A 15973-nucleotide genomic window follows, 5' to 3' on the forward strand; every position below is an offset into this window, starting at 1 on the left:
AATAAAAAAAAAAAGAAAGGTTCAGGGAGGAGGCCCTTTCTCGAGCTGAAAATACTCTGTAAGTGAGTGCCTAAGATACTCACCTGGAGTCCTATGGGCAGATGAACTATTCAGAAGTCCCCAGGAGCTAGAACACCCTCACTAGATGCAACATTTTCTGAGATCATTGGTTTTATGGATCAACTTAGCTGGATCATAGGTTTCCAAGACATTTGGTGAAATATTCTGAGTGTTTCCGGATGAGATTAACATTTGAATCAATAGATTGAGCCAAGCAGGGGTGCCTGCCCCAGGGGGGATGTGATTCCATCCATCAGTGGGATGTCCACACAGAACAAAATTTTGAACACCGCCCCCCTCACCTCCCTGGTCATAAGGGAACTCCTCTTGCCTCAATGCTCTCCACTGGAAACATTACTTCTCCCCCCGCCGCCTTCAGATTTGAACAGAAAACACCAGTTATTTCATAGTCTTTAGACTAAGTGACTTAGATTTAGTCTCTTAGAGAATAAGAGGCTATTTCTTAATCTAAAGACTTTAGACTGGGTCCTCCCTCCCTAGCAGTGCGAAGGGTTAGGACACAGCACTACAAACTAGCCGGGGCCGCCTCTGTGCGAGTTCCATCAGTGGCGCCAGAGCTGACCTGCATGACGCAGCAGACCTCCTGTCTCCTGTCTCGCCCACTGCTCCCCTCGATCTGCCTGTTCTGCTCTCCACTCTGTCTCTGGTAAATCCTCCCACCACCCGGCACTTCTGGCCTGTACCACAGTTCTGTATGCATACATAAATAAATCTTAAAAAAAAAATAAAGACTTTAGACTGAAACTACACCATCAGCTTCCCTGGGTCTCCACTGTGTCAACTGCAAATGTTGGGACTTGCCATCCTTCATAGTTCATGCACCAATTCCTTATAGGAAATTTCTTTTTATATACAAATACATGCAGGACAGCTATTACTCTCCCACTCATGGGACTGTGAAATCCTACTTCATTGCACGCCATGATGTCTATGCCTCCATCTTTGGTAATCAGGGTTTCTTTTCCCTGCTGCCTCCTTTCAGCCTTGGGTATGAAGAAAGAGTCTCCAGGAAGCTTCCTACCGGACTGCTCTAGTACCCCGACTATGACCTGGTGAAAGAGTGTGCCCTGTTGCCACCGGCTCTCTTGCCCATGGGGTGCTGCCCCTTGGCCACATGGAGAACACCCACGTGATCACCTGACTTCTGCACATCAGTCCAGGTCAAAAGGGAAACTGGGGGGCTTTATGTTTTTGTGACTCTTGCCTCTCAGATTTTGTAGCTAAGTAACCTCCAAACCTTGCATTAGGAGCCCCCAGCCCGTTACCTGTCAGAGACACCATCTCCATTCATCCGTCTTTATGTTTTCACTGCTCTAAGACATTTGTGCTTTCTTCCTTGAACTATAAGGAGAAAGCACCTTTAAGAAGACGTTTCTTAAAGAAATGTGATCTCCCTCTTCATGAAGACACCTGTGTAAACCAACAATTGAAAAGTAGTAGTAAATCCCAGCTCAGAGTCAGAATTTGGGTTCCTGAAAGCCTCCCTTCCACCTCTCCCCACAGGAAAATTTTTAAAAAGTCATAATTAAAGGCACCGGCAGCCCTGACTGGGAGTCAGAGAAAGGATCGGCTACTTATAAAATCTAGAGAAAACCTGAAAAATAAAGGAAATTCCCTCGCCTCCCCCATCTTCCCCCCTGACTTTGTTTAGGAGGGAGTGGGAGGGGGAAAGATGGTGGTATTGGATCTTCACAGCAATGCCTCGTCTACGCAGTCTCAAAGAGGACCCTGATGTAACCATCTGTGAGAAACAAATAGTGTGCAAGTCACTGACTGGTTTGCCAGTCTTGCCAAAGGCAGTACTTCAAACTGGAAAGGTAATTTGAGTGATTATAAGTATGTAAAACACTCATTATAGGGTTATCAAACATTTGAGAGAATCAAAGAGTTGAATGTCTGCCCCCACTATCTGTAACATAACCATGTTCTTTACATGGGTCTGTAGTTAACCATGGCATGTGGGAGACTAAAGCGTGAGTGGCTGAACTGGCCAACCTAAAGATAAAAGACTTACTTTGGCCTGCATGTAAGTGGTCATCAGGAGGTCAACAGGATAGTCTGACAGGTTCTGTCCATTTTTGACCAATATCTATCTTCTCCCTTTATCTGCTGTAAAGAGAACTCCAGTTGTGGTCAAGGATATACCAGGCCATGAGCCACAATGAGACTGATTATTCTAAAAGTCCTCTCCTGAATGTCCAGGCTTCCTGCAGCTATGGTTGGTTGTATGCCCTAGTTCCAGTCTATAAGGGTGGAAGGGAATGTCACCTGTCATTTGTATGGGTCAGGACAATTCTGGAAGGTTCTACACTTCTGGTAAAAGGGAGAGAAGTCACTTGTGTCCATCTCAGGTTGTGCACTGAACACGAACAAGACGCCTGAAACTCACCTGACTATCTTTGTTCATGAGGTGGCATAGGAAGAGATACTGACCCTCTCAGCACAGAGGCACTAACCAGCAGGCACTGACCTCCCATCTGTCATATAAGGGGGGAGGCGCCTCGGTTGGTTCAGTTATAATAAATTATAGTAAGTCACTACTTATGTTACTTGCAGTTCAAAGCAACTTTATCTCATACAGGTGCTTACCTAATAGGTGTTGTAAGAAAATAAAAAATTCCAACATATGTATCTTTTATACCAGAAAGAGATAATATCTTCTAATATCTCCTCTTTCAAGGGTATAAATTCTAAGTTGGCTCCCTAACATAATCAATAGGACAAAGAACTCGTGGGACCTGGGTGGTGAACTATCACCCTTTTTTTGTGAGGTAGAGTTACAAATACAAAATACTTGTATATGGGCCTCCCTGGTGGAGCAAGGGTGAAGTCTCAGTGCTATCAAGCTATTGCCAGCTACTGCAGCATGAGTTCGATCCTAGCCAAGGAGCTGGCCCACATGGCGCAGCAGACCTCTCCTATCTTGCCGTCTGCTCCCCTCAGCAGTGTATTTCAGTAGATGTGCCTGTTCTCCTTCCCACTCTGTCTCTGGTAAATCCTCTCATCCCCACACCTCTGGCCTACATCCCAGTTCTTATAAATAAATAAAATTAGATCTTTAAAAAAAATTGGCGTACAATAAAAATCACACTTCACTTTCCTACCTGGGAGATGATGAGTACAGTCTCTACCCTGAGCACTCAACTTAATCTTGCATGACATTGTAAGTGGTGGACAATAAGGTCAGTGAGGGACAAAGGCGTCTGGGTTCTTCACACAATAAATGTGCTCCGTGGTCTCTGCATGCTAGCAGTGCCTGGGAGCAAGTTGCATGGAGATGGTGCCAGGTGTGGGAATGGGTAGAACAGCAGCTCACCCCGGGCGTGTGAGCAGGGACAAGGCAGTCCAGGCAGACAGGGAGGAACACATTTGCCAAGCGACCAAGGTAACCACAGTCTTCCGCTACGTGTCCTGGATTCACCAAATTGAGGCGGCCCGAGAACACCTGGGCTGCTGGGTGGCAAACTTTTTAACCAAGGGTACGAAATGGAACTAACGCATGGTTTTCCTTGACCCTTATAGAGTATACTCTCCTAAGTGTACCCTCAGGATTAAAGGCGCCTACATTAAATTGCAGTGGGGGTGGAAGTCTTAAAGCACAAGAACTGTGAGTTTGGTGTGCTGGCTACTACCACACGTCCCAGCAAGGAAGTGCCTTTAAGCCGAAACCTGTGCCACCACTGTGAGGAGCTAAGGTGTCCAAAGACCACAGGGAACACCTCTGTGACTGTCTATGACCCCCAACCCAACAGGCTGATGGTTGTCTGAGAAGAGTTTTATGTTAGCCACACAAATACTTGGAAAAATGAGAAGGAAGATCTCCTTTCTAGGACTCCAGAATAAAAACCACCTCTATCATAGGAACTACCTCAGGGTGGGCTCTGAAGACAATCACAGTTGCCCTTGAGTGGGCTTGTGTACGTGTTTGGTCTCCTAGGCCACAAGGCAAGATTGCCTGTTACTAGGACAGTCCCGAGAGCTAATGGCCAGCATGTCACCAAAATGGACTAGAAGAAGCCATCTGTTTCAGTTAGCTCAGCTCTAAAGGTAAGGAAAATGCACCTACTCAGCCTGAAAAATGGTGCTGAGAAACCAAGACACTGGCAACCTAAGGAAAAAGACAGGTAGGACTTGACATTCAGTACTTAACACCTCGAAACTTTTGGGGTAGGTTTGCCTCTTACATTCTGAGCTGAAAATTTATAAGGGAAGTCAGATGCCCCAGCAGAGATTTTATACCAGTAGCCGAGGGGTTTTAATAGCATGGAGCAGGCCTGACTGGGGGAGAATTCTGAATCTCCCCATGAAATGTCCCTGCTCCTAGCCAACATCAACCCTCCATGCAGGCTGGGGGTCTCTGTGTCCTGTCCTCTTCAATCTCTCTCTTGAGATGCTCCCTCTCTCTGTCTCTCATTGCTAACATTTATTCCCTCTTGGATCATTTTCACTAGCTTATGAACAGGCTGGGTGTTTTTTTCCATTAAAGAAAAAAAAACCCCTTTTCTTGACCCCGCTTTTTATAAAGAACCACTTTCTACTCCATGTTTTTCCTCCCATTTGCAGAAAAATGATTCAAAATAATACTCTGTTTCTGGCATCCAGTTTCTTTTGCATTCTTTCCCAAATCCTCTGCAATCTGGTGTTTGCAGTTACTACTCAGCCACAGATGCCCTCAGCGAGGTCACCCATAACCATCAAGGAGCTGGAATCCAGGCCAGCTCCCAGCCTTCATCCTACTTGACATCTATCACTACGTGCCTGACCCCTGGGACAGCATCTTTGTCTTCTCTCCCTGCTCCCATCAACTCAGTTTCATCTGCTGGTTCCACCACTCCTCTCTCAGTTGAATGTGGAGTACCGCAGAGATCAGACTTAATCAGTCCTCTCTGTCATTGATCTGATTCAGACTCTGCTTTGAACATGTCAACTTTCGAATTTTTATCCCTAGCAGAGAACTTGCTCCCAAACTCCAGGCTTACTTGATTGCCGATTGAAATGTTCTCCTGGGATAGCTAATCTGTATCTGAAACTCAACATGTCCCAGTCTAAACACTTGTAATTCCCCTAAAATCTGCCCCAATGCTACTGCCACTTCCAGCCTTCCTCAACTCTGCTGATGGCAACTCCATCCTCCCAACTGCTCAGGCCAAAGAACTTTGACTCTTCCTGCTCTCACTCTCCAGGGCCAATTGTTTAGGAAGTCGACTGGCTTTTCCTTCAAAATTTACCTGTTTGAGTACTTCTCTCCAACTCCTCTACCATCACTTTGATCCAAACACCACTGTCACCAGATCTAGATGAGTGAAATTGTCTCCTCTCCTTATTTATGTCTCTCAAACTATTAAGTAATTCTTCTAAACATAAGGCAGAACATCTCACACTTCAGCTCAAATCCCTCCATGCCCCTCCATTTCAACACCCTCCATTTCACACCAAGAAGTCAGTCCTTACAATGGCCTAGAAGGGCCACGTGACCTGGCTGCCCCCCTTCTTCTGACCCTTAAGCTGCTCCAGGGATGCTAGTCTTGGTTGTGTTTCTTGATCTCATCCCCTTAGGTTGTTTCTGCCTGTACACTTGTACCCAGATGTCTCCAAGCTAACTCCTTCAAGTCCTTGCTCATCTCTATTTTGAGGACACAACATAACACTCCAGGAAGCCTACTCAGATCACCCAATTTATTACCTCAGCCTAACCCCTTCTGATCCCACTCAGCCAGTGGCTATTTTTTATTCACACCCTATCTTTTATTACTAACAAACTCTATAACTTGCTTATTTATTATTTATACCCTTCTGCTAGAAAATAAAACATAAAGACATGGTCTTTGTTTTATTCACTAAGATATCTCAAGTGCCTTTAAATAAACATTCATTGAACATACTGTAAGTGCTCAATAAATATTTGTTAAATGTATGCCTTGGCCCATGAAAACCTGGGGCTATGAGGCAGAAGCCAAGCCTACTCACAGCCCCAGAAGGAGAGTCTTCAGGCATCGCCTTTGAGGCTGCTAGACACTCTCCAGTCCAATCAATTGCTGACCCCTACTGGAACCCACTGACCAAGTTGCTGTCCCTCCCATAACAAGATGTGTGGACCTAGAATTCCACGGTGACTCGCAGGGTCACAGGGTGCAGCTGACCTGTCACCTGTGTGTGCCATACACGCCCTGATTAAGCATAATAAATACCATCTTCCCTGCCCCCTTAGGCTTTTCCTGACTCTAGAGCTCTGTAGAAGACAGGCTAACTTCCTTTTGTTTTATTTATATTTGATAAGTGTGTTTTCTTGTAAAGACCCAATAGCATAGAGGTGGGGGGTATAGAAGACAGGAAGGAGGGGTATCCTGCTCTTAGTTCCACCTTCAGAACTAATCTTTAGTCAAACTGAAAATTGGTATGAGGGAGGTAAGTTTTAGAAAATATTAATGTGATCTTTTTCTTATTTTCTCCCATCTGCCTCAGAGAACATTGTGAACATGAAAGCAGACACATAAAGGTAAATAACAAGCCCAGAAATGACAGCAGTCTTGAAAGCTTTGTTGGAAAAGAAAAACTGTTCTTATGTATTAAGAGCAAAGCATAAAGCCTACACAAATTTTTTTCTAAAACCAATAAGCAAAGCAACTATGGAGTACCCTCTATGGAGAGAGGAAGTGAAATGATTTTCCAGTTGGAAGAGTGGGGGCAGGTCAGAGGACTTGAAACTAGACTTACCTGGAGCTTAGATCCTTGAGAAGGAACCGTCGCCCCCCTCCTTCCTTGGGCCTTTGGCCCAGAATGGAGAAGACAGACCCAACATCAAGAATGCAGAGAAGTTGCATAGCTTCAGAACATCTGGGCTGATTCACTCCCACTCCAGGTCAACGAGGTGCCATTAAGCGTTGTCATGAAATGGCAGAGCAATGTCTACACAGATGGACCTGTGTCTGCACCCCAGTTCCCTGTGGCCTTGATGTGGTGTAGAAGGGAACCAGAATATGTTCCGTGCCATGGTGAGAGGGCGCAGGAATGCTGAGAGAACTAAGGCCCAGAAGAGGTTTGCATTTGAAAGAAGAAAGTCATATCCAACAGGGTTGTCACAGCAGAGGCGACAGCAGGCTCCAGCAGCGAGTATCAGACGAGCACCCCAAAAGCAGCAAACAGGACCTGTTGCAATGCACCAACACAAGCACTACATGCCTAGAGGTGCCCAGAAAAGCCACAGAGCATGGAAAGGGAATGAGAGTCCAAAGAACAGTGCAGCACACAGCCTGAGATTGCTTCCATTTCTGCCATCTTGAGGCTCTTTAAGGACCTGGCATTCAGAATCCAAGGTGGGAAGGAATGAGAGACCCACACAGGGAGGCAGCCCTGGAGAGAGTCTGACAAGTTAAAGATCTCTGTTATTAACAGGAGTAGGAGTTTGTTGGAAAGCTGCAATCTGCTACTACTAATCCAGCAGGCTACCATCCTATAAATGTATGCTCTTGACTGCTCTCTCCTTTCCCATTACTAAACTAGAACATTTTGAAAGGGTAATAAACTCTCTGGTCAAGCTCTGGATCACCTATTGTGAAAAATGAGAGGACAAGGAGAGAAGGGAAAAGATGAGAAAGGAAGTATTTCAAAAGGGAAATATTTTCCTGGGAGAATTTAGATTGAGCCCAGTTCCCATGTGACCTAACTACTGTTGGTATTCCCTTACTCCACCCCTATAATAAGCTTGAGAAAATGGGCATGGGTCCACATTCCCAGTGGGGAGTGGGAGAAGAAACTCTTGTCCAGAGTAGGTACTAGAATTCTTAAATGGACACCCCCAATACAGGGACAAAAATGTCCTTAATTATTTTAGATTTATAGTATCTTTTTTCTCTGTACAAAAGAATCTACCTGTGTCTCATCAATGTTTCACACTTTTGTTTTTATTTTGACTGATACAAAGCTTATGGTACCTGCTTGCTTTATTTGTCTGCTCTGCAATTTCCTACCATCTGCTTTTGTTCTTTGCCTGTTAGTTTTTGTTTGTTTGTTTGTTTGTTTTTAATGTACACAAGCATAGTCTCCTTTTAAAAGAGTAAAAGAATTATATATGGGGCTAAAGAAACACTGACATTTTCAACCCTTCTCCTTCCTGTAAATTGCCTATTACTATCCAGTCACCACTGTAGGGAGCCTTCATCACTCAGACTTTTGGTTATGTTGGATATTGACCTTATACCTGCTCAATAAGAGTGTTGTTTTGTACCACGCTTTGTTTAGTTTTTCAGCTGTAAAACATTTTAGAATTTTGATGCCTTTGAATCGTTTCCCTCTTTAAATTTTTATTTTAAAAAATGTTGTGTTAAAGTCTTCTTTATCCAAAGGTAACAGATTTCTAGTCTTTTTGACTGATAATTTCTACAGCTTAGCTATGTTAAAGTCTTTGCCATCTAGAATTTATTTTTTGAAAGCTTTGAGTAGAAAATAATGTTGTATTTTTTTTTTCACTGTAATGGTTGCTTTTGTTCATGAAGAGCTGATTGTCTCAGGAGCATTCACTGCTCAGTCTGTCTTTTCCTCACTGATCTTACGTGCCATGTCTCTTAAATTGCAAGTTCTTCCATAGTCACACATCTATTTTGAGTTCCTTATGCAATCCCACTTTTCTCTTTGTTCCTGCACTATGCCATACTGTTTCAATGGTCATAGCTTTGTAGTATTTTGGTACTTGGTAAATCTATTCTCCCTCCTTTTCCTCCTGCCTTCCCCTATGATCTTCTGTAGTATTTCCTTGAAAAGGTTTTTTGAAAAATACTTCTGGGGTTTTGACTGTAATGGATCAAATATATAGATTTGAGAAAAGGACGGACATTTCTATAGTATTGAGTTTTATTGGCTTCAGTGTCTTTAGTCATATTTTCTTTTATGTCACTCAGTAGAAGTGTTAGGTTTTTTTTGTAGGTTTTTTATATCCTCCTCTGTTGCTGTATATAAAATAATTTTCTAATTAATAATTTTGAGCATAGAAGAAAGTCACTGATTTTCAATTGATGCAGTGAATTATATTGACAGAATTCTACTACTGAGTTAATGTTGCATTCTGAGATAAACTTCCTATCATGGTGCATTATTCTTTTCATTCTCTGCTGAGTTAGAAGTCATAATATTGTACTTATGATTTGTGCACCCATGTTTATAGATAAAGTGGTGTTTTTTAATCATGCTTTGGTATGAGGGATGGTTTAACTATATAAGTTGAAGATTTTACAATGATTTGGAACAATTTACAAAAGATGGAAGATACTTATTATTTCTTAAATTTTAGAAAATTTCCTATACAACCACCTAAACCTAGTGCCTTTTTTGAAAGGATAGAACTTTGACAACCATTTCTACTGCAGATAATCTACATCTTCTTGGGTCTTCCCAAAATGTTATATTTTCCTGTAAGATTATCCATGTATTTTCCATCTCTACTGCTGTAAGTTGTTTATGTTATTCTTTTATAATTTAAAACAATCTATTGGTATTATTAAGGTTTTGTATCTTTTTAAATTTTGATAAATTTTGTGTCTTGTTCTTAATCATACTTTCCAAAGAAATCTATTTTCATTGGGCATTTAAAAAGACTTTTATTCCACTCTATTCATTTTTTTCTTCCATTTCACTAATTTCTGCTTCTATCTATAGCAGAGTTTTTCAGCCATTCTCATTACCATTCCTGTAAGAGACTTTTAGGCTATTTTTTTTTTTTTTTACTAATCCCCTACACCTACACAAACAACTTAAACCACCTATTTGGAATATATATATATATATATACATATATATATACACACATATAGATATGTTTATATTAGTTTTTTGAACAATCAAAAGCATCATAATATCATAAATACCAATTTTTGTTCCCATTAGAGATAGTATTAAAAATGCATGACATAATAATTTCTCTGTTTCTGTGGGGTTTGTTTTCCATATCTTTTGAAACTGAAAGCTTAGTTTATATCCCTTAAGTCTTTTATTTTTGAACACAAACTTAAGGACATAAATTATACTTCCTCTCCCAGAGCTCTCTGCCTGCATCAAGTTTTGCTATGCAGTGCTTTTGATCTTCCATCAGTTCTAAAGTATTGTAATTGCCTCTCTTATTGGTATAATGTAGAGGTTTGCTTTTCTACTTCCTAATGCATGGGTTGTGGTTATATTTTTGTTGTTTTTTTATGTTACTAGCTATCTGGGGTTTGTTAAGATTCCCTTTCTACTTTTATTAGATGATCAACAGGATTTCCTGTAATCTTCAAATATTTTTAGGTTCGATGTTTACTATAAGCTTTGGTGGACTTTTTTTTTAACTCACTTAAGTAATTATCTGATACTAGTTTGCAAAATGTTTTTAAATTAAATCACAATTTAGTATTTTTTTAAAATAAACACTTACTTCGAAGCCAACTGAAATATATTTTTCCTTCCTAATATCTATGACTTGTTTTATAGCTCATCTACCTTATGTTTTCTCTTAGAGACCTAACTCTATATTATCCAAATCATATTTGGATTTTCATTGACAATGCTAAATCACTGCGATGAAGCTAAAAAAAAAGTTGGAAGTACTATCTACATTTCTTGTAACCATCAACACTGAAAGGGTGATTTCTCATCACTTTCTATACAGACTCAGGCAGGTAGCTATCAATATTCCCATGGATTTGATATTCCTGATGGAGGTAGGACTGTTTTCTCTGACAGCTTGCTTCCATGCTTATATCTGCTCAGGTTCCAATCTCTTCCTCTCACTTACCAATGACTAAATCACCACTCTCTGTTACAAGTGCATCTTCAAGATTGCTTGACTCCTGGTCTTTCTTATTTTCCCATTTGTATTGTCCTTTAAGAACATTCTTCTAAAGAAATCCTTTTCTTCTTCCAGTTCAACCTGTTTTCCTTTTTATACATTCTTGAACTTCTACTTCCACTTTACTTCAATATATATAGATACATATTAATATTCAATATCACTGTACATATTAATATATGCATATATATATGGAACTAATATGGTTCCTCTTTGATTTCCTTAACATATTGATTCTCAGGGAGAGAAAAATTTATGCACAGCTCATTTCAATACTCTTGTTACTCTCTGGGACTAAAATAGTGTTATTTCTTTCTATATCAAATCCCTATATAAAAATAATTATATTCTTTCTTTTGTATTTATGATTAAAATCATTCTTTCCTCTGTGATGGAATATTTAACTTGAGTCCCTTTCAAGATAGTCTGTAGATCTGGCACCATCTTGGAATATTAATACAAAGTACTCTGTATACCTTCATGTGAATTAAAGAATTTGACCCTTCCTATAGGTATCTCCTTGACCCTATAAAAATATGCAAATCAAGTCAACATAAAAGGGACCAAATTGGGTGAAAGTGATTTAATGCTACTCTCCAGCACAATTCAAGGGCTAGAATCTTCCAAACTGGTTTTTTAAGGATGCCTGGAACATACACTTTTGTATGGTACCTGCTATTCTGGCTGAGAATAAAGACGGCATAGACTTTTCTACTCCATAGAAACCTTCTCTTTTATGGCAAACCTGACTCAACTTTATCTATGTGAACCAAGATCAGTCACAATGGTTTGTGCAGCCAACTTCCATAAATCCCTATTTCTAGTACCTCTAAAACAAGAGGGACTTTCCTGTGCACACAGACTACCATAAGCTGCTAACATTTGAAAGGTCAAAGAACTCAAAGACTTAAGATTATTAAAACGATAAAGATCAGTGTCCTGGTTACCAGATGTCCCATTTCCATACGTCTTTTTTTGTCCCTTAATTCCTGACAGAGTACCTATTATTTCTCAAGATTTAAAACTAAATAAACATTTTCATGGGTTGACTTTTAAGAAAGAAAATTAGTCCTATGCTTCCCCTCAACCAACTGAATAATGATATAGGAACTAGGTAGTGGGATCAAAACATAAATATTTTGTTGATAATGGCACTCTATGTACAAAATTAAGTTTTCTAATACCATCCTTCCACTGTTCCTCTTACCATCCTAATTCCTGGTCTTGGAATGATACCCCCAAAAGGACAACACACAAAGAAAACACTTACCTGGAGAGTGGCCAAGGGCATAGCTACGCAAAATGTAGAAACAGAAAGAGGTGCTCTTCAGACCCTCCTGTAGAAGGCAGGCTGGGCCTCAGCAGATACGCTGAGTGGATGCATACACATTGCAGCAAAGAGGTACAAAAGAGAGAAGATAGCTGAGAGAGAGAGAGAGAGAGAAGTATAGTATGTGCGTGTGTTCAGTGACCTTCTTCCCTATGTTTCCATCAGTGAACACAATTTTCTTTTGGGGTGACGAGGTACAAAACCAAAAACGACATTCTAATATGCTTCCTAACTTAGAGAAGAACAGGGAAAGGGGGACAAGTGACAGATTCTTGTCCCCGAGTATGGGGGCAGAGCCTGTACTCTTTACCCTCTCCCAAGAACATAAGGTATCCTATTCTCTCACTCCCAAGGTCTAATTTAGAACATGTTCCCAGCTTCTAACCCAGGAAGAGATATGTTAATAGACTCGGTTACTAGGTCATTTGTACATCAGAACTCATCATGGCGGGGTGGAATCAGGAACCAGAGTGTCAAGCTGACCCCACCAATTCCCGGACACATTCATTTTCTGAGTTCTATCTAATAAACAAAACAAGACAAAGAAATTCTCATAAAAGTAGGAAGCCTCTTCCAAAATATTTCACTAATAACTTCTCCTCCAGAGTAGCCTAGCTGCTGGAGTGAAAATACTAGAGGAAGAAAGACCAGCCTAGAAATCTTGCATCCATAAACTGCACACTCTGGTGTTCTGGATCTCCCCCCCCCCCGCCACCCCCCTGAGACCTAGGAGGAGTTATTGACAGACATACCACATTTAGATTGTCAGAAGTCATTCCCAGACGAAAGTCCCCAAAGTAGAAGCAGCCAAATAAGGACACTACTTGGGAGTTTGAGAATCAAAAGTTATTTATCAAAGGGTGGATAAGCCAAGCTTTCTTGAGCCCAATTCCAGAATGGTCAGTGGAAGTCTCTCTCCTGTTAGCTCCGTTGGTCCACCTACCAAATGCCAGATCTTCTACTGATGTGAACAAAGGGAAATCACAGTCCTTAGTGATGCTGCAGTGCCCTTCCTAGCCAGTCCCAGCTGAGGAGACAAAAGGAACAAAAGGGAAACTCTTCCCACCACCAAAACCCACCTCCACCACTGGGGCTGTTCCTTCCCGTATGTAGTTCCAGGAGAGTTCCCTTACTTTGATTAGTTCACACCAGGAAACACTGAAACTCTTCAGGGTCACAGGCCACACCATCTGGGTCCTTCTTAAAGGCCCTTCCCTCACTTAGTATATAAACACTTGGCATAGACTAATGCCAGGTTCATATCACTCACTCTCTCATGGAAGCTGAAATTCCCAGGGCCAGTAAAAAAAAAAAAAAAAGGAATTGACATTGAAAATTAATCTGCCATGTTACAAGGTATAGTCTCGCCTGAAGATGCCAAAAAGTCATTCCCACTCTAAGTCCTCAGGGTGCTGAAGGAGGGAATAGACTCAACTTGCTAAGTAAAGGGCTTTTGGGTTAAACATAGCAAGCAAAGGGCTCACAAGAACTACACATCTTAAGGAACACTGAAGTGAGAGGACTGGGGAATGAGGGGAACCCAGTGACAGGAAGGGAGAGTGGTGTCTTTTAACTGAGGCCCAGAGAGAGAGGAGGTGGGATAACCCAGTGTGAGGGAAAGAGCTGCTTAGAAGGCCAGGTACCTAAAATCTGGTCATAGTTCCTCCCAGCAGTTCAGCGTGTGATTTTAAGCTTATCTAAGTTTCAGTGTCTTGATCTGCAAAATAGGGAAAAGCAGTTTGTTTAATTGGATGCCTATTATGGTCCTTTGCGATATATATCCTCCACAAGTATGACTGATGATTATAAGATACTCAGGAGGGGACCAAAGGGGACCTTACCAGAGCAGAAAATACCTTTTGGCCCCATCTCTAATGGGTTACATATATACACATTCACACAAACGTAAGCAAAGTGGCTGATGATTTCATCCATAGCAGCAGAGATAGGATAGAACAAAATAAATATTATTGATACTTGGTTTCTGCATGGGGGAGGGACGGGCAGGGGTATAAGCTGAAGGGACTCCAAGGTGAGGGGAGAAGAGTCATCCTAACCGATAGTAACTTTCACCTTGCAGGCTCTTTCCCAAATCCAGCCAGCTCCTTGGGAGAAGCCACACTCACCTTCCCCTCCCCGCCTCACCAACTCATCTGTTGCAGAAACAAAAATGCACAGACCCCCAAGAGAAATAACCCCCTAATTAACCATTAGGAAACCAACAGAATCTACCACACCTGAGATTACTTGGAGTGGGTGGCTGGGGAACCATCTGCCTCTATTTCCCTGAATGTTTCTGAAAGATTTGTTTTGGGCCAATATCACCCAAAGTCACTTGAGTTTATCTACCAGGTAAAGGGGGGACTAGCCTAGAACATCCTTTTATTTCTGGTGCACTTATGGTTGTTTCCATTTATTTTGAACCAATCTCATTGTCAGAGTAAGCCAGGAAGTTACTGTCCCTAAGTAAGACTCAAAATGGGAAAAAAAAAAAAAAAAAAAGGCCACCAAGTCAGTGCAGGGTACCTAACCATGCAACAGGACCTGCAACAGACTCACCACTCCCAGCCACCAAGAAGCACCTCCCAGCCATACAGCTACATGGATTTTTACATGGTCTCTCCCAGCAGAGGTAGCTGGGGCAATTGGGGAGTGAAGGACGTCAACCTCCAATCAACCTGGGATCCCTGTGCATTTTTCCCTGTTTAAAATATACTAAAAATAAATTAGTAAACATTGCTGTTTACAGAAATAGAAATCATTTCTGTTTCCAAAGGCCTCTCACCATCCCAGTCGTGGACACTTCCAAGACTGCCACCCATAACAACCTCTCCATGGTCCACCCGGAGCAGGCGGGTGGGTAAAACAACCAGAGTCCCTTGAGACTGGGAGCTCCTCAGGCACCTGAGAATTCCAGTTTCACATCTCTAGTTCCAGAGAACGGAGAATCTTCAGGACTCTGGAGGGTAGCAGGGTGTTCATCCCTTCTCATCATTCCTGGGGGCTGTCTCCAGGCAACCCTCCCTTTTAGGATGCTATGTGTTGTAAGAACTCCTGCTATTTGCGGGCCCTCTGTCCCTCCCCAGGGTCCACCGTGCCTGCCTGCAACCACCCTCAGCAGAGGAACCAGTCTGTGCCTTGACTAATGACTCTGGGAAAGAGGGGTGGGCAGCGAGAAGGCAGGGACACGGCCTGGGAGATCGTCCTGGAAGGGACGACTAAAAGCAATGACCATCAGACAGGCAGGCGGTGAAGCTGGTCGCCAAGATCGGGATGGAGCCGGAGCTGTCCACCAGGTTAGCCGGTGGCGGGTCGACGCGAGGTGGCGGGTCAACGCGGGGAGTGCGACGGCGTCCCCGATACTCGATCATGTCGGGATGATAGGCTGGGTGGCGGCGGGCATGCTTGGTCAGGTGGTCGCTCCGGGAAAACTGCTTGGGGCAGAGGGGACAGGAGAAGCGCTTCTCGCCTGTGTGCGTCCTGTAGTGGCGGGCCAGCTCGTCGGAGCGCGTGAACTTCTTGTCGCAGTCGAGCCAGTCGCAGGAGAAAGGGCGCTCACCCGTGTGGGTGCGCTGGTGGGACTTCAGATGCGACGACTTGTAATAAGCTTTGTTGCAGCCCAGAAAGGGGCAGCGGTGGCGCTTGGCAGCAGGTGTAACCGGCCTCCGACGGGGTCCTGGGCCCGTGACGGGGGCAGAGCCAGCCCCAGGGGCCGCGCCGGGGACCGCGCCGGGGTCCCCAGGCGCTCC

At 42.7% G+C, this 15973-nt stretch overlaps 2 protein-coding genes across 2 annotated transcripts in view; both read right to left on the bottom strand.

Moving 5' to 3' along the window:
- Positions 1 to 12185, bottom strand: part of TSGA13 (testis specific, 13) — a 47233-nt gene extending 35048 nt beyond the window's left edge. Inside the window, exon 1 of the mRNA XM_012720770.1 lies at positions 12165 to 12185. Within this exon, the coding sequence (XP_012576224.1) occupies positions 12165 to 12185 (21 nt within the window). The remainder of the gene's footprint in view (positions 1 to 12164) is intronic.
- A 3257-nt stretch (positions 12186 to 15442) lies between these two features.
- Positions 15443 to 15973, bottom strand: part of KLF14 (Kruppel-like factor 14) — a 25787-nt gene continuing 25256 nt past the window's right edge. The window contains exon 2 of the mRNA XM_004677189.1: positions 15443 to 15969. Coding sequence (XP_004677246.1) covers positions 15443 to 15969 — 527 coding nt within the window. The remainder of the gene's footprint in view (positions 15970 to 15973) is intronic.

Source organism: Condylura cristata, unplaced genomic scaffold, assembly GCF_000260355.1.
Source record: "Condylura cristata isolate star-nosed mole 26May11 unplaced genomic scaffold, ConCri1.0 scaffold00005, whole genome shotgun sequence".
Lineage (NCBI taxonomy): Eukaryota > Metazoa > Chordata > Mammalia > Eulipotyphla > Talpidae > Condylura > Condylura cristata.